General features: G+C 47.7%; 2 protein-coding genes across 2 annotated transcripts in view; one reads left to right on the forward strand and one right to left on the reverse strand.

The window, feature by feature from the left end:
* The window catches only part of LOC119543056 (SAP domain containing ribonucleoprotein), a 42,389-nt gene extending 38,106 nt beyond the window's left edge, over positions 1–4,283 (forward strand). The window contains exons 10-11 of the mRNA XM_037847693.1: positions 1,766–1,855; positions 4,015–4,283. Coding sequence (XP_037703621.1) covers positions 1,766–1,855; positions 4,015–4,056 — 132 coding nt within the window. The 3' untranslated portion in view covers positions 4,057–4,283. The remainder of the gene's footprint in view (positions 1–1,765; positions 1,856–4,014) is intronic.
* Positions 4,284–8,536: 4,253 nt separating this feature from the next.
* On the reverse strand, positions 8,537–17,834 carry GDF11 (growth differentiation factor 11). Its single transcript, XM_037847688.1, has 3 exons — positions 17,369–17,834; positions 12,166–12,563; positions 8,537–11,622 (listed from the first exon to the last, which is right to left on the reverse strand). The coding sequence occupies exons 1-3, from the start codon at positions 17,805–17,807 to the stop codon at positions 11,242–11,244; spliced, it is 1,218 nt and encodes a 405-aa protein (XP_037703616.1). The 5' UTR covers positions 17,808–17,834; the 3' UTR covers positions 8,537–11,241.
* Positions 17,835–18,092: the final 258 nt, after the last annotated feature.

An 18,092-nucleotide genomic window follows, 5' to 3' on the forward strand; every position in this document is an offset into this window, starting at 1 on the left:
GTTAGTGGCTGTAATATCATCATCATCATTATCATTTTAGTTTATGAGTATTAAGCACAGGAATACTTGGCTTAGTGTTTTACAATAGTGTAGATTCCATTAATTATGTACCTTCTACAGAATTGCTGGTGGTTATAATGAAAAGGGCAGAAAAACTGTAGGTAATAATCTATTCTAGTAATATGCTGTGACTAAATAACTTATATGTAGGATTCTCTACTCCTTCATAGCAACCAACCTTTCTTAGTGCTCTTCATACTCACTGAAAAGCAGGTGTGGCAAAAGGAAGAAAATGAAATATTTCTCAAGCTGAAAGAGCCAAAGTAAGATACAGACAGTTGAACAAATAAAGCACAGAAAATCAGATAGCCCTTTTGACTGCTTTTGACTGCAGAGGTGGCTTCTGTGGTCATAAAGACAAAGGCAACTCCTTGGTTGGATTTGAGGGTAGAGTTATTGAAAAATTCCTGTGTTTCTACATGTTGCTTGATTGCCTTTGCTTATTTTTTTTTAGAGCAGTTTACAGAAAAATCATGCAGAAGGTACAGAGTTCCCATTTACCAACACTCCCTATTGCCACCACACACACACATTGCCTTTGCTTTGAACCCTATGGTTTTGGGGCGTCTGTGGTCACAGCTTACCTGTAGACTGCAGGAATATAAACTCCTTGGGGTTAAAAACACACACACACAGAAAGTGTTCAGAAGTTTGTTTGAATTCTTCTGGCCTGGTCTTATATTGGTTAGTGGCAAGGGTGGGTATGTGTGTATGGAGTAGAATGTCTCAAACTGTATGAGAGGAAGGGATCTTTGTCTAGATGTGCCAAGTTCTAGAAAATCCTTTGGTGGGGGAAACACCCAGGGCATCCACCTATTTTCAGATGTTTACTAGTCCTAGGACTGGCTTTTGGTTACTAGTGAGTGGGTATAGGGGAAGGTGGAGAAGAAGAAGATAACTCTTAAAGTGGAATAGGTAAAGTAGCTGGGTTTAGGTCCTGATGGGAATATACATTAAACTCTTTCATTGAACAGTGTTGGAAGTGAACAGTAGCTCAATCTTTAAAAGAACTATAGGAAAATGGCCAGCTCCACCTCATAGTAGTCTGAAACACCCTCTTCAATTACGGGTCAGACAAGGTTCATCATGAAGTCTCTTGGATGCTTGGGAAAGGTCCATAGCATCTCAGAGAAAGATGACTGCAGCTGACACCTTGACTCACCTCCTTCCAAAATCATTTAGAACTTTGTTCAGAGCTTTCTATTTATGACTTTGCTGTGTATTTATAACAATTGGATTTCTTTATAGCTCTTCAGAAACACTATTATGGTTCCCCTTCTCCCTTCCTTAGTAAGTAAGTGGAACTTGTAAGCAATGTTTAACAGGTAGTTTGGATACTTTCTGCCAGTTTGTTCTCTGCAGATGTTAGTAAAACCTCAATTTCCACATTGCTAAACTGTCAAAATTTCTTGAACATAGAAATTTTGTTTAGGGGTGTTTCTTGCTATTTCTTGACTACCTATGAATATTTAGACCCTACTTAATAAAATTAAAATTAAGTTTTTAGTTATTCTAGGGACAGCATGCCTACATGCTGGCCTGTTCGTTTTCGATTTTTCTGTTTGTGTGATCCTTAGTTCTCGATACAAGATTGGCCAGTATATTGTAACCAGTAAATTATAATTTCATTCCCATTTACCTTGAACAGTGGCTAGCTTGTTTACGTCTCCCCACCCCCCACCCCCGTTTATTTTTCCCTGAACAGTCTGAAGATGATGAGAAGCTGAAGAGGAGGAAGGAGCGATTTGGGATTGTCACAAGTTCAGCTGGAACTGGAACTACAGAGGATACAGAGGTAAAATATACTTAGAATGCTCCATAGAGCCCTTGAAGGGAAATGAGGGTAAATAAACTGTTTCTCCCATTCTACTTCTTAAGTGCCTAAATGACAAAGTGTTTTGCCTTTTGTTTTGTATCTGTTTTCTGGATGAAGTGGCCACACTGAAGCCATCGGTATGCTTAACTTAATGTTATAACCTGTTAGTCTAGAAGGAAGGATCACAAGCTTTGGGACATGTAGGCTTGGGTTTGGAGAGTGGCCCTGCCACTTACTTACTATTATAGTATTACCTACAAGTTATTGTATTTTCAGAGGTTCAGTTTCATCATCTGTGAAATGGGGATAATATACCTACCTCAAAGTGGTATTATAAGAATTTAATGAGTTGATTCGATGTAAAATGCTTGGCCACAATGCCTGTCATATTGTAAGTATTCAATAAATGGTACTGTCTTTAATTGTTATCTGCCATGCATCATTCTTGTGATCGTTTTAATGAAGGCTGTCTCCAACCCAGGCGCAAGTATAGTTGTGGCTGACTCCTCTCTGAAATTGGGCAATAGAATCAAATCAAATGAGATTCACATTCCTATCACTTTGTTTACAAATAGTTTCACAAGATGAAAGAATGACTTTTTTTTTTTTTTTTTTAAATTAAGTCTTTGTGTTCATCCATATGCCAGCTTCCCCTGGGATGCCACACATTCACTGAGACTAAGCATTGACAAACATAATGCTGATTTGCCAATTTGCAAGTATTCTTATAATAGAGATCAAGTGTCACCTGGGGTGTACATAAAGAGCAGTTGAAATATGAATACATTTAGAATTATAGAAAGCTTCTTGGGTGGTAAAGAATTTGGAATGTTCATTTCTTGCTTCCATTTAATTCACATTTACTTCTTTCCATCTATTTCTGGAAATGACCTCTAACAATCTATTACCTCACACTGAAAATCTTTTAAAGTTTCTTGATGAATAAGTACTGAACTACTTAGTCTTGTAAATAAACTCTGGAAGTTTTAGAGTCTGATCAGTTTACCCTTTCCACTAGAAAAAAACTAAAGGAGTTTATATCCTTTGTGATTCTATTTCAGAATAAAGCAGTACCTCTCTAAGTAAGTATCTGCTTACATACTTACCTACCAGGATGAGCTAGAAGTAAAATTAAGTTTGTTTTAATTTTACTTAAAATTACTCCCTCTTTGCCAAGGAAATATTAAACCAGCCATGATCACTAAGTAGGTAAATTTGGCCTCTCCAAGATAAGGGAAATGAGGATTTTGTTGGGTGGCAAGGAACAGTGGTTTTTCTTGGGAAAGATGCAGTGTATCTAAGGGAGTAGTAACTTCTGAGGCTGATGGAGTTTATATGAACTAGATGACTTTTCTTTCTTTCCAAAAAATTGTGTCAGTAGTCCAGGTGGAGTGGTCTGGGCTTGTGTCACTCAGCTTTTCTTAATCTAAATTAAACTTCCTGTGTGAATGGAATGGAAAAAAGGTCCACTCCTTGCTGAGGGCAGTGATTGGAGTGAGGGTAAAGAACTCTGTGCTGTTTTGTGAGTCTCTTCCAGAACAAAAAGGTCTTTCTCCTCTCCCCCACCCCCCACCCCCCACTCCTGATTTTGTGCCCTCTCTCCAATGCTGCTTCTCTTAAGAGATCCATGACACGGACTCACCCACACCCCCAACCCCCATTTATTCTGTTGGCATTGAAGATTTATATACCTCTCTATGGTTTGGAGGCCTGCGGAATAGCTGCTGCTTAGGCCTAACTGCCCAGAAGGGCATCCGCCTCACCTTTTCCATGAATAACAGTGGTTAACCCTTTGTCCTCTGGAATCTCCCATCTCCCCTCTGACTGGAAGACTGTCCCCAGCCTGTAAGAGTTGCTCTAAGGCTGAGTAGCCTTCTTTCCTTCAGGAATTTTATTTTCTACCACTACCACTCCCGCCCTCCATTTTCTCTCCTCCTCATCCTCCCTTTGCCACCAAACCTCCCAGCTCTAACTGGATAACTAGAAAGATTCAAAAGTGAAATCTTTGGCTGCTAAGCTTAAGCCTAGGCCATTCTTCCACCTGGGACAGCCCATGTTGGTTTGGATTAAAGCAGCAAGGAACCTGGGGCACTGTTGTCTTGCAATAAAATTTTTTCTACTTGGTTATTTTTTTACAGGCAAAGAAGAGGAAAAGAGCAGAGCGCTTTGGGATTGCCTGATGAAAAGTTCTTGATGCTTTCTGTTCTCCAGTGGTTTCCGTCACTGATTCTTCTTGGTCACCTATATACCTAAATGCACAGTCTTGTGCCTAGGTCCTGCCTTGCAATGAGGGAATGTGTACCTCAGGTACATTTGAGAACTCCAGTAGCAGTTTGACTTAACTGCTGTTGCAGCTTGAAAGTTGTCGTTGTGTGGGGTAGGAGGGTTTTTTTTTTTTTTTTTCCTTTTTTTTTTTTTATTATTTTGCTTGTTAATAAAAAGAAAAACTGTAGAAAAGAGAGCAATGTGTGTTATTAGGTGCTTCTTTGACTTCTCAGAGCCAGATTAGAATGGATAAGGGGAGCTTCAGGGGCACATATTACAGGGAATCAGCCTTAATGCCTTTATCCCTTAAAAAAAAGACAAGGAAAAGAATTGAGTCTACCCCTTTAAGCCTATTTATTCCCTTCTCTCATACTCACAGATGTCCTTTTTAATCTCTCTATCTTCCAAGAAGAGGCTAAGTTATCCTCTGAATCTTAGCTTTGGCAGGTTGGGGTAACTTAAGTGTGTTAAATGGGGAGAATACAGGGCTGATGATTGGAAATAGTATTTTGGGCCAATAAAGAAGCCATTTGTTTTCTTAAATAAAGTCTAGTCCAGAGTCTTATAGGAAGGAGAAGGAGTGGTTTTCAAGGGTGGTCTGGCAGGTGGAGATGATTGTGATACTGTCTGGTTCCAGCAGACAGAAGTCAGTCTGTAGGACCTTGTTGGTTATACGGTTCAGGAAGGGAGATGGGCTGGATATCCCTCTGAGGTAGAAAAAAGCGTAGGTATTCAGAACATGAGAGAGGATGCCAGAGATGTTAAGCATTCAAACGTAGATCACTGGGAACATAAGCAGTGGGTCTGGAGGCTTCTACCTTCTAATCAAGCCTTGTGCTAGTTCTCCTATGTTGCAGACGGATGCTTTTGCAGTTTGGTTGGTGACATTTCTTGGATATTACCAAAATCTAGTTTCCTCACTTAGCCTCCTAAAAGGTCTGGCTCTTCCCAGGCTGGCTGCATTTTTGCATTTGAGGTTTCACATAGATCTGAGACTTGTTTTATTAATCATTCTAAATGTATTAGTTTAGGGTTTCTCCTTTTAATCTTTATTTTTGGGTGTTTTCATAAGGTTGATTTTGTTTGTTTTTTTGGTAACAAAATTATGAGCCTGGCACCTTACCTGAAGACTTTGGTATCACGATAAGATCCTGTGTTGCTGTGGCATAACCCTTTGCTCTCATTTCTACCAAAATCTGCCTAGTTCTCTGACAAATAAAAAGGTAATGGTTTGATCTTCCTAGCATGAAGAATCTCTTTCTGTAAAGTCACTATGATTGCTGAGGATGGACAGGTACCTAAGTTTGCACACTTAAATAAAACTGCCTTGGAGAGCAAATCTAAAGGTTGCCCATTTGTTGTGAATTTTGCCCCATTCTGAGACTTTGGAGAAATGAATAAAAGGGAAAGTTGGCTAAACTTTGACACCTCAAACCAAATAAATCTGGCAATTGGAATGACCTTTTCTCATTTCTGGCCTTTTCTGTCCTCCTCTCCTTTTCTTTATTCCAGGCTCTGGTATTGAGGCCAGCGTTCCTTTCTCTACTCTGTCTTCATCTGAAAACAGAACCAGAGAAAATAGCTGTTTTTTAGTTTGAGAGAAAGATTAAAGAGTTTTCTACCCAAGGATGGTAGAAATAAGGAAAAGGAAAAGGGGATAGAGCCAACGCTGATAATGGAATAGAGCACTGCATTCTTCAGAATTTTTCTTCACTTTGTCTCATTCTCCAGACATGTCTTCATCCTTCCCCTCTGCATTATATTCCTGAAGCCAATCATTCTTCTCCCCATCCAACTTACTTTCCCCAATTCTTTGATATATTGTTTCACAATTTGTGGGGATCTTTTACTTTTTTCATTCCATCCCAGCAGCTGTCCATATGTTGGTCAGAAGTCTCTTACATCCAAGCCTGATCCCCAGATTCTCCCCTTCCTGTCTCACTGTTGTCTTCCACAGATAACTTTTTGAGCATGACTAGTTCAGCATGCCTAAGGTCTTTTTACCAATTCAATCTTAAAGACAGAATAGGCTTGCAGTTATTTATTTGGGATCCAAGTTCTCTTCCTTCCTATTCCTGTATCCCTACAGTAGCCGATCCAGGATCCAGGTGTGGCCAGCTGACTTGAGCCATCTTTGCCCTGCCCTGAAGCTGTGACATTCTCTGCATACCTGGAAGCTCTTAATGAGGGAGTCTATAAAAGCTGTGGAGGGAACTAGTTTCCTCAGCTGTAAATCTGTGCCTTTTTATGGTTCTCTAGGATCATTCTCTTTTCTCCACCACCACTCTTAAACTGCCCTTCCCCCATCCCACCTCCTGGGAACTGCTGAAGATAGAAGACTAGAAACTTCGGGGGGCTTGAGGGCATTAGGAAGAACGGTGAGAATAAGGGCAGGATGGGCTTGTTGAGCTCAGTCCTGTTGCCATGTTTGACATGAGAAACAGAAATACAGATGAGATGGGGGGAAGGCAGGCACTGACAGGTAAGGGGAGGGTGGCTACTTTTCCCAGTTTTCTTATATGAGGACCTCTGACAACTATGTCACTCACTTCTGATTATTGAAGCCTCCACCCCCAATTTAACCTCCCTTTCTTGCTACATTTCCAGACCCTTCTTATTTTTCCCTCCAAAGGGATTGGAAAATGGCAGATTTCACACCTTTGTAGACCTTTTGAGCCTAAGGTGCTCCCAGCCTTTATCTCTTTCTTAGTGCCCTCAACCCTATCAGCTTTTAGTTCTCCCATCTCTCAGATCACTTAGAGATTAGAATGTAATATTTTTTAGCAACTACTTAGGTTTAATTCCTTGTCCTACCACACTAGGTCTGAGGCCCTGGGCCAATTAATTATTCTGACTCTCCACACCATGTACCAATAGGAACCCTATTAATTAAATGATACCCTGTACTCACACAATGTGCTTACCATAGTTTACACAGTAAGCATTCAAGAAGTATAAGTTCTTAGTTTTACTACATGTTTAAGGTACAGTGGAAGTAATTTTTTTTTCTAGAGTAGGTTCTAGCTAGAGATTAGGAAGGTGAGTGTGCTTGTTTTTGTCTGTGTGTGTACATGCACATATGCACATGCATTTGTGAATTTGGAGAGTGGGAAGAAGTGGGAAGGGTCCCAGTTACCCCCTTACCTCAGCTTACTGTGAGAAGATTGATTTCCCTGCCTCTGCCCCACTACAGACCAAAGTTATAAAACTGCTGTCTACTGGTTCTTAGCTTGGGCCTGACATATGATACATGGGTAATGGCAGAGTACAGTAAGATATTTACCTATGTATTGGGTAGGAGGATATTTTGGGATAAGGAATAAACTTAAAACGTCTTGCAGTCTCTTAGTGTCCTCTCATACCCCGCATGGGAAACAAATGAGCAGTAGAGGGAGAAAATATTTTCAGCTCAAGCCAAAAGTTGGGGACAGATGTCAGTAAAGCCTTGGGAGGATCAATATTGAACACTTTTTTCTTCCCTCACTAAATTCCAACCTCAGTCTTGTAGTTGGTCTGGGATGGGGCCAATTTGCTGATAGAACTGACAGGACAGGGAAAGCGTGGTGGCACACTGATCCCCCAGTGACCCTGTCCCCCATTCTAGATCAGGTTGATGTCAAAAAAGCTTTTTTTTTAAATGTGTCAGGAGAAATTCCTTCGCCACCCCCAACTCTTGCTCCCTGGGAATTTTGTGCTCTGAGTACATCAGTGGAATCAAGGAACAGTTAAGATGCTTAAGCACTCGTGTTATACTGTCAAGTTGAATGGTTATGTTGGTCTGGTTTATGGATTTTGGTGTAATTTTGTGAAGGAAAGCTAGGATCAAGGACTGCAGAATAGGATAAACATTAGCTGGATTATTTTGAGAAAATTTTTTTTTTTTTCTTAAACAATAAGGATATTCTCAAGAGCTGTTAAAAGTCCTCTCCCTTTCCTATACTTTGCCCATCATCCCTTGGGCTGCATATCCCAGACCCTTCTCCCACATGCCTAGTTTTTCCCTTGTTCCAAGGACACCATCTTCTTAGTCTTTGAGCACAAGCTTTCATCTTCCTTCAGATCCTCTTCTGTTCCTGTTGTCTGCGGTGTAAATGTGGTGCTTGGCTAGGGAGAAGAGCTGAGCACTGAATTCTAAACTCTTTGACTGCTTTTATTTTTCTTTTTTCAGGTTCAAGTGCTGGATTGTGTCATGTGACCATCCCCAAAATCAGAGCACCCCATGGCCATCTTTGCCCTCTGTCACATAACTTGAAAACTGCCTGATGGCCTTTTGCAATAGTTCCTCCAGGAAGCCTCGATCTCAGTGAAGAAGTCCTTTCCCGACATTCCAGTGCCCCTCTCAGCCCCAAACTCTTCAGATACCCTTAACAAACAAAGGCAGTCACACACACAGTGTAACAGGTACACAAAGTAAATAATAATTACACTAATTGTGATATGTTCAGAGGGGCACTGGCCAGGTCCACACACATCATATGGTGGGAGGAGGTGTTAGTTCCCACTGGGTCTCTGGGCTGCGACCCCAAGCCTCTTTGGGGGTGGAGAGGAACAGGGGAATAAGACTTCAACTCATTCATTTATATTTATGAGAGAAAGACCACCCCGCCCCCCAAAGATCTTTATTTGGTGATATTAAAGGGGCATATTCTAAGTGTTCCCCAAGTTTAATGCCCCAACTCTGGAGAAGGAAGTCATCTGATGCCAGCTCCCACTCCATGCTAAGATCAAGAGACATGGACATTTGACCTTGAAGGAGGCATTTTCTGTTCACTTCTCTGTTCCTCACCTCTACCAGGGAAATATTGAGAATGGCGTAGGTGGTCAGGTGTATCTTGTTCTCCAAGATTGGGGCAGAAGGAGGGTTGAAGAACGGCCAGAGAGGAGAGGCTCCGGGTTAGCAGAGCTGTTCTATGTGAGGTGAGTTGAAAAGCTTAACAGCCCCTGCCCATTCCTCTACGGAAACACCTTATCTTACTTTCTCACTATGGGAAAGGGAATAAGGTGCTAAAGTTCACCAACATCATCTTCCCAGGCTGATCACATACCTTTTCCCCTTCTAGTGCCTGGGCCAGGCAGGAGAGTCATTCTCTGGGAAAGAACAAGCCTTCCTGGTGAGCTCTCCAGCTTGGGCTTTACCTTAGATCAGTATTATATCAGACCCGTAACTGGTGACGCTACTTAAGTGATAATTTTGCTGAAGGGCCTTTTCCCTTCCTCCTCACATCCTCTAGGCTTTTGCCTGGAGCCAAGAGGTCTGGTGGTGAGGTATGGATAGGGTGTAGATCAGGAGACTTTGCTCAACTCCTTGGCTTCAGGTATTGTCCAGCTGGGAGGCAGAAAGGGAACTTGTACTCTGAAGCCTGTGACTCCTCTACGCCTCACATCTCTTCACCACTACTCTGGTGCCCTGGTTATCTGTCCCACAGCGAGAGGTATTTTATGTCCATAAAGTGCCCGTGGTAAGTGCTCAGAATTCATCTCTTTGCTGTGGCGGGTGCTATTTTTTTTCCATCGAGGGGAAGAAACTGAGGCACACAGCGAGTCCAGAGGAGAATGGGTGTGGATTGTGGGAGGAGTGAACACGCCCAGCTAGTGACTTGGAGTGGCAATCAGTCTCTGACTGCTTCCTAGCCCTCCAAACCAGGGAATCTCCATCTTTCCCATCCTCCACTCTAACTGGCCTTGTCAGATGCTTTCCCCCACTGTACTGTCCCCCTCCTGTTGCCAGGTACTGCTAAATTCCAAAAATAAAAGATAAAAATAATTATAGACACTCTGCTCCCTTATTCTCCCTGCTTCCACCCTGAGCTTTGGGGTTGGGGAACTAAAATGCCCCCCTTCCAGAATCCCTTCCCCTGTGGTCTGCTGGCTGTATTCTCTAGCCCAGAGCAGTGATTTGGATTCAAATGCCCTGTAACCTTCAGCCTCCTTGTTACTCCTTTCCTGACCCCCTCCTAACCTTACCCAGACCTAGGGGACTCTGGGATCTCTATAATCTCCCCTTTTTCTTGACCTGAAGATAGAGGCTGGGAGCAGGAGCATTCCACAGGCTCTTTGGTCTCTCTCTTGGCTGAGGGGAATTTGGATATAAGCAGTCCACACCCTCTGGCTAAATAACTCATTACTATGAGGGCGGGCCCGAGGGTTAGTTTAGTGGCTCTCATTATATAGATCCTGGATATTGAGGGCTCCCCGTTTCCCCTAGCTCCTAAACCCTAACCTCTTACTGTTCCCATGGTCACTGGCTTCAGTTCAACCTGTTTGACTCAGGAAGGTTGTGTAGGGTGATTTTGGGTTGGAAACTTCCAAGTCAGCCCTCTTGCCCTCTACTCCTATTCCCAACCCCAGAGGCTTTATACAAGTGCTTAAGTGGGTGGGTATTGGGGGAGAGAAGGTTTGGGGAATAAGGGACAAATGGGGCACAGTGGGCAGGGGCCCTCCTATTTCAGTAAAGCCAAATACCAAAAAATGAAAAGTCACAATAAATAAATAAATAAAATTCCAAAATCCTTACTTTTGCCCCTGCCCTCACTTCCCTCCCCCTGGCCATTGTTGGAGGGAGAGAGGGAAGAAGTTAAGTATGGATTTTTGATTTCCTCTCTTACTGAGAATGGTAGTCAGGGGATCTCCCCAAACTATACCAAACCCTTCACCTTGCCAGTGGAAGAGAGGAGGCTTGGTGTGAGGCTGTCTCTTACTATTCCATTTCAGTCTCTTTCTCACTGTTTGTCTCTGCCTAATCCCTGTCTCTTCTGCATCTCTATCCCTTTGCCTTCTCACTGCTGCTCTTTTTGTCCCTCTTTCTATCCTGCTGTCTCTACCTCTGTCTCTACATCTCTCGTCTTCTCACCAAACCTTCTCACCTGCAAACCTCAAACAGTCCCCTCCCTGACCATGCCTCCTCCTTCCCCTCTTCCCCAAGACCCTCAGCCCCTCACCCACCACCTGCCTCCCTCTGTTGTATTGCACACTGCTTGGGCAGGGAACAAAGTGTGATGTTCATGGGAAGAGGTGGAGGGAGCTCTAGGGCCTGGGGGGCTGGGGGTCAGGACTGGGGGTCTCGGGGTAGGGTCTGAGGGGAGGCATCTCTGTCCCCCACCTTAGGAGCAGCCACAGCGATCCACCACCATGCCAGGGATCTTGCCGTAGATAATCTGCTGCTTGTCATTGAAGTAGAGCATGTTGATTGGGGACATCTTGGTGGGAGTACAGCAGGGCCCAGCAGAGCCTCTCGGATTAGCCTGTTGCACCAAGTGGGTGTGTGGATACTTTTGCATGAACATGTACTCGCACTGGCCGGAGCAGTAGTTGGCCTTGTAGCGCTTAGGTGCAATGATCCAGTCCCAGCCAAAAGCTTCGAAGTCCACTGTGAGGGGATATCGGCAGCAGCGGGACTCGCTTGAGTGCTCATCACAGTCCAGGCCCAGGTTCCGCCGGGACCGTTTTGTGTTTTCAAGGACTCGCAGCTCCATGAAAGGATGCTGGGGGTGGGGAGAGGAGAAAAAGATGTGACATGGTCCTGAACATCCCTCACTTCCCTGTACCTTTCTCATTTGCTTTTTGATAGGGGAACCAGAACTGAGACTGCTGACTTCTCAGCTTTTCCACTGCTTCCATCCCCAGCCCACATCTGCCCATTTTTCTGGCCAGCTAGCCATCTCTTCCTTCCACTCACCTTCCCTAATTCTTCCTCCGCTGGTAACCTGACCCTCATCAGTTCCTTGGCCCAGGGCCTCATCAACAGCCAATTTTGTTGTTCCCACGGATCTCCCATTAACTAACATTCTCACCCCAAATCCAGTGTTCAGCTGTTGCCTGGCTTGGATTCCCGAAAAGTGATAGCTGCGCCACCCCCCCCACCCCCCCACCCCCCCCTGCCTCCTCTAGAATCAGCTCCTGGCCCCAGAGAAACGATGCTGGTCCCCAAACCCTCTTCACATTCTTGGTCTCCCTCCAACATCCCCACCTCCTCAGGGCCAGGTTACATGTATCTGCTACCACCACCACCTCAGGCCCCTGCTCACCAGCCCCTCAGCTCCTGGCCCCAGGGAGGTGACAGCCAGATCTGTGCCGCTGGGGTCAAAGGCGTTGATCTCAATGCCCCAGTTGCTCTGCGGTTGGCGGAACCAGCTGTGTAGCACCTGCTTGAAGTCGATGCTTTGCCAGTGGCCTGAGCGCGAGTGCAGCTCGATCTTGAGTGAGCGGATACGGATATGACGCCGGCTTCCGCCCCCTCCCCCCGCGGTCCCTTCCCCAGTTAGGGGTTTCAGTCGCAAGATCTGCAAGTAGACCGTGGCGGGGCGCGGCACGGGCCGTAGATACACCCACAGCTGGGCCTTCAGTACCTTCGTGAACATCACCTTGGGGCTGAAGTGGAAATGGCAGCAGAGAGGGCTACCATCTGTCTGCACCGCAGGGTCCGCTGATGGGAGAGAGGGGCATAGCATCAGCAAAGGGTGTCTGTGGAAGCAGACTTGGGTTGAAAGGCCAGAAGCGAGGGGACCTTGGCGGTTTGGACTCCTCAGCCTGAGTTTTCCTGTGTTTCTTACTCTTCCTCTCCCATGCCTGTTTTGCTGACTTCCGTGTCTTTGGTGCCCAGCACAGTGCCTCCTGTCTTTTCCTGTAGGATGGCTCTATCCGTCTTTACTGAACTGAACCCATTCCCTAATCCATTTGCCCTAATGGGTAGGTTTACCTCTACCAGATAATCTACAAAGACAGTTACTGGGTAATTCTCCCTCCACCTGCTTCCTCCCCTTCCTCCAGCTTTCCCCAGTGTTTAAGGCTCCAACTTTTTCTAAACCTTTGATCATCTTCACAGGAGCCATACCTCTTCTCACACTTGCTGTCTTTGGTCACTTTGCTGTTTCAGGTGGAGCCTGGCACAAGCCTCCAAAACAGATGGCCTCAGAAGGGATAAACCAGGGTCTAGATACGGAACTGGTCTAAATTTATCCTATGACATCCACCAGAAGTCAGATCTAGGCCTCTTGCTCCTTCTGACTAGAAATAACACACCTAACAGAATGGAAGGGCCCAAGCACTTCCTGTGCATTTTGACTCCCTGCTCCCTCCACCCTGAGGAGTACCCTCAGCTGCTTCCTCCTCCTCCTCATCATCACCATTACAGCCTCAGCTTTTGAGGAAAGGAAAAACGAACTTACGTTGTTTCCTTCTATTTGCCCAAAGCACCAGGAATAATATTCAACACACCAGATCTATTATAATCAGTCTTCTTTTCTCCCAAGTCTCCTTCGGTTCCTCAGCCCAGTGCCAGTAAGTCTTTACAAAAGTTCAACATCCCACCTTTATATTTTGGCCCATTTCCTCTTGTTCTGGAAAATAAATTGACCCTTTGTGATGATTCTTGATAATCTACTACCACTTCCCTTCCAGATCCTCCCAGTTCCCCTTCCTAATCTATTGGGAATGCCCTAAATCATGTCTGCCTTGGATAGGAATGTCCATTCTCACCCCAGGTAGACTGAGAGAGGAAGAATCAAGATTGAGCCTCCAGAGCCATATAGGTATGATCAGGAAGTGCAGGCCCTTATGCATCATACCCAGCTCTTGAGTTGTGCCTAATCATGGGGATCAAGGAAGACTTTTTCAGCATTGTTGTCTTCCATCAGCACTCGCCCACCCCCCTCCCGGGAGAAGGACCCTCCAAATGGAGGAAAGTGTTTAGTGATCTTCATATGTTCAGGGCATGACTCACTAAAGTCCCTCTGCAACTTCCTTTTCCTTGGATTTTCTCTGAGATCACAGGGCTCTGGTAACCCTCCCAATTAGCCTATTAGCTGGAGCTGCAGTGATGGTGCAGTGGGGGTAGGGTTTGGGGAGTGGAGATTCAAAGATTAGGAGAGTAGCTGGGCAGGGAAGCTTTAGGTGAGGTGGGGTGAAAAAGCAACAATCCAAACGGCATGCAATGTCTAATTTCAGAATAGGAATTGTCTATTTTCTTGCCTGTCTTTGCCAATTGTTACTAATCTCCATGAGGGTGGAGTCTTTAGTGCCTCCTATAGTGCCAGGCAGTGCTCAATAAATACATGTTGAATGAACTCCCCAAATCTCCGATCTTAAATTATATAGGCAAGAGTCTGAAAGTTCTTCCTAGCATCTAAACGCTAGTCTTTGGCTACAAGTGAAGTGGGTGTAATCATTGCCTGGCTCCTCATTAACCAGTATCTGACCTTACCCACCAAACTTCTCAGTGTGGTATGATAATAATCCTTGCTTCATATGTGTGCAGAGCAGTAAAGAATGTGAAAATATTAATAGCTTCTCAATAAATGTTGGTTTATTGTTAGTTTTCCTTCTCTACTCTCTAAAGAAAGACATCATTTCTTTTCTAAGCTCTAAATATACCCCCACCTAAGCTGACCCTTTATGCACAGGGCTTGGAGGTGGGGGACTGGACACCAGGGGCCCCCATCCCTCTAAGTCCCAGGTTCCTTCAGACAGAGTCCCTTATTCCCCACCTACTTCTCCCCCCAGTGGATGTGAGGACAGTTGGTGCCAGAAGGTGACAGGACATAGGGAAGAAAGAAAAAGGGCAGAGATGGGGGATAGACTGGAGGGTGTGAGGGAAATAGAATAGAGAAAAGGGGGAGCGAGGGGTAGATCATGGTAGAAGGAGAAGAAATAAGTTTGGGGGTTGGAGAGCACTGGGACAGAAGGGAGAATGCAAAGGAATGGGGGGGGGTTAGTTGGAAGGCCTAAAGGAGGAGGTACCTAACCTAGTGAGGTAAGCCAGAAAAAAGGCTAGAAAGGGTACAGAGCGAGGAAACAAGGAGAAGCAGGTAGAGCCACAGAAGCAAACGGGGCTGAGAGAGTCCCCCAACATACACATAGGCCCAGCCCCCGTCAGGAGGGAAGGGGCCACATCTGTGTTGGATTGATCGGGATGGTGGCAAGGCAGCAGGTCAGGTTTAGTAGGCGGAGCTGGTCCGGAGAGAGGTCATTGCACTATTTTCAGCAAAGCCCAACCCCCTCCCTGATCCCCACCCACCCCCCAACACACACTCTCCTAACCAGGGCTGGAGGGCCTAGGGGCAGGAGGTGTTGGGCTGAGAGGGCAGGGGCCTCTAGGAGTGGGGAGGAGAGAGAAACTGAGGGGCTGGGCTTGGATCCCAGAAGGGCAGGGGGCTGGGTTCCCCAGGATGAAGGCTGGGGTGGGAGAGCGAGAGGGTGGAGGGAATTAGGGCAGGCACTGCAGGGGTGGGGGTTGGGGTACAGGGTTGAGGGCTGGGGGAGGGGAGGGAGGGAGGGGGAGGGGAGCGGAGGCCATCTCTGCTAACAAACACCTCCCCCGATTAGCAGAGCACAAGTCTCTTATTAAAGCGGGTCCCTGGGGATTAGACTATAAAAGTCTCTTTTTCCTTTTCCCCTCTCTCCCTCCCCTTTCCTCCGCTCCCCCTCCCTCTCTTAAGAGCTCAGGCTTGCTCTTAAAGGGGACGTGCAATACCTGGCCAGAGACCCAGTTCCCTAGTTATCTAAGTCCTGGGGTGGCATGGGGTGGAAGTTGGTGTGGGACCCTCCGGCTGGTGCCCCCCTCACCCCTGCCCACCAGCCTCACTTGCACTGCCCATCCCTGCATGCAGAGTCCATTCACTTCCTGCACCAGAGGCTCAGGCCTTTTGGTTAAGGGATGCTAAGGATACAGAGCGGCAAGGTGGGGGCTGGTCCACACCTGGCTACCCATCCTGGAAATCCTCACACACTATATACATACACTAGAGTATCTTTTCTCTCTGTACCCTTCATCTTCTTCCAGCAAACTCTTCTTCAGAATTCCTCTATAACTTTAGAGAATCCACTACCATCACCCCTGCCCTCAATCTCAGACTGACCCTAGCTTCAAAGCCTTAGGAACAGAAGGGAGACTGCAGAACACAAGACTAGATCCCCATTTCCTCACTTCTCAACCCCAATTACTTTTCTAGTCCTTTCAGTTCTCTTTTCTTTACAGCCTTGAGTAAGTACAGTGGAATTGGGAGCTGCAGATATATGTGTGGCAGTATGTGGCACTCAGCCTCCCAGATGCACACCTGGGTTCCTGTATGTCTCCCACGAGGGTGGGCCACTAGGACTCCCCTCAGCCCCCCGCTTTTTATGACCCATCTGCCAATAAACCAGCCCCCCCCCCATTTCTGTTTAGAGCCATTAAACCAAACTGTGTGTGTGTGTGGGGGGGTGAGGCACAGGGAGACTTTGCAAAACCACTGGGAGAAGAGAGGGCCTGGTTCCCCAGAGTTGAAGGGTGGGAGTGGGGGGTACCTCAGTGGGGGAGGGGAGGAGGGAGTCACCTGACCCTAGGGAGAGTGGGGGGGATTTTCCAGGCCATAAAATTTCAAAGCAGCTCAAGTCTATTAAACATGTTCGTCTTCCGTTTGCCAGGAGCTCGGATGCCTGGGTTCTCTGCAGTCCCCACCCTCCCCCGATCTTTCTCTTTTTCCCTAGGTCTTCTCTCTTTCCTCAAGTCCGGCTGCGCGTAGGGTCGGTTGAAGGAGGGCTGGAACACTACTAAGGTTTGAACGGCCAAAAAGATGCCCTTAGCCCTCAGTGCAATGGAGCTGAGTTCTCTGAGCTCCGTCAGTATCGAGAAAGCGCAGCTTTCCCGGCCCCTTGGGAGACCGGGTGTGAGGTGGGGCTCGGGGTGGAGAGGGTACCAGCTGGTTTGCCAGGAGAAATCCTGTTCTTGGGAGAGGGAGAGGAGCACTCGGTTTTCGGCAGTCCAGGGGGCGCGTTGCGGAGCACGGGGTGGAGGGGGTGGGGAGTTGGTGTCAGGGCCATTGGGAGGCAGAGAGCACCACAGCCCGACTGGGACTGCAGGAATCCCGGACCCGATTTTGTTCTCCAGCCTCCCCACCATGGCCCTTTAGGTCTCATAGAGTCGCTGACCCGTCCACTCCGTTGCGGGGCCCTGCTTTGCCGGACACTCCAGAGCATGGGTCTTGAGCGCACACAGGGGTGGGAGGCTGTATCTCGCAACCCGCCCGATTACCGCCCCCTCCCTCCACCTCCCCGGATGGGGCGTGCATACAACTCCGCAGCCCATCTCCACTGTTCGAAAAACTTCTATGGAGCAGCCCCCGCCCCGCAACCAGTCAAGTTTTTGCGGACAAGCCTTCCCTGTCAAGGCAGCGGGGAGAGCCTCGCTTCCCAAACGGAGGCGCTCGACTTCCCGGCACCGGAGCCAGCACCCCACCCCTGGCACCCACTTACTCTCTTGGGCCATGCTAATGACGGTCTCGGTGGTGGCATGGTACTCATCCTCCTCCAGGAAGTCCTCGGGCTGCAGCGCGTCGCCCTGGAAGTCGTGCAAGTCCAGGATCTGCTGCAGCGGCGGCGCCTTGGGCAGCAGCTGCTTCACCACCTCGCGGCTGATGTTGGGCGCCTCCTTGAGCCGCAGTTTGCTCAGGATCTGCGACTTGATGCTCTCCAGGCGCAGCTCGCGGCTGTGCTGCCGCCACACGCACACGGGGCAACCGTCTGGCTCCGGCGCCACGGACGGGGCTGGCCGGCTCAAGCGCTCCCCCCCGGCCCCCGCCGCCACCGCCACCGCCGCCGCCGCCGCCGCGGGGCCCTCGGCCGCCTCCCCCCGGGGCCGCAGCTCCAGGGCGAGGAGCAGGAAGCCCAGCAGCAGCGGGGCCGCGAGCACCATGCTGGAGGGGAGGGGAGGGAGGACTGGGGGGCGGGGACGCCGGAGTCCCGCGGGGAGGGGGCGGAGGGAGGAGGGAGGGAGGAGGAGGGGGTCCGGGCGGCGCGGGATTGGGAGCTGCCCGGCCGAGGGGGGGCCGGGGGGGCCGGGGGCGGCGGGGCGCGCGGGCGGGGCGGGCGGGCGGCCGGGGCGGGCGGCTGGGGGGGCCCGAGGCCCGGCCGGGCCCTTTATAGCCCCGGCCCCCGTGTCGTCAGCGGCCGCGATTGGCTGCGGAGCCAACAAAAGAGG

The sequence above is a fragment of the Choloepus didactylus genome, chromosome 8 (genome assembly GCF_015220235.1).
Source record: "Choloepus didactylus isolate mChoDid1 chromosome 8, mChoDid1.pri, whole genome shotgun sequence".
NCBI classification, from domain to species: domain Eukaryota; kingdom Metazoa; phylum Chordata; class Mammalia; order Pilosa; family Megalonychidae; genus Choloepus; species Choloepus didactylus.

Excerpts from the sequence above, each read along its gene's own strand:
- GDF11 (XM_037847688.1), bottom strand. The coding sequence starts at position 17,807 with ATGGTGCTCGCGGCCCCGCTGCTGCTGGGCTTCCTGCTCCTCGCCCTG. Across the intron at positions 12,564-17,368 it reads CATTAGCATGGCCCAAGAGA|CGGACCCTGCGGTGCAGACA; the intron begins GTAAGTGGGTGC and ends CTCTCCCATCAG. Across the intron at positions 11,623-12,165 it reads GGCCAGGAGCTGAGGGGCTG|CATCCTTTCATGGAGCTGCG; the intron begins GTGAGCAGGGGC and ends CCCCACCCCCAG.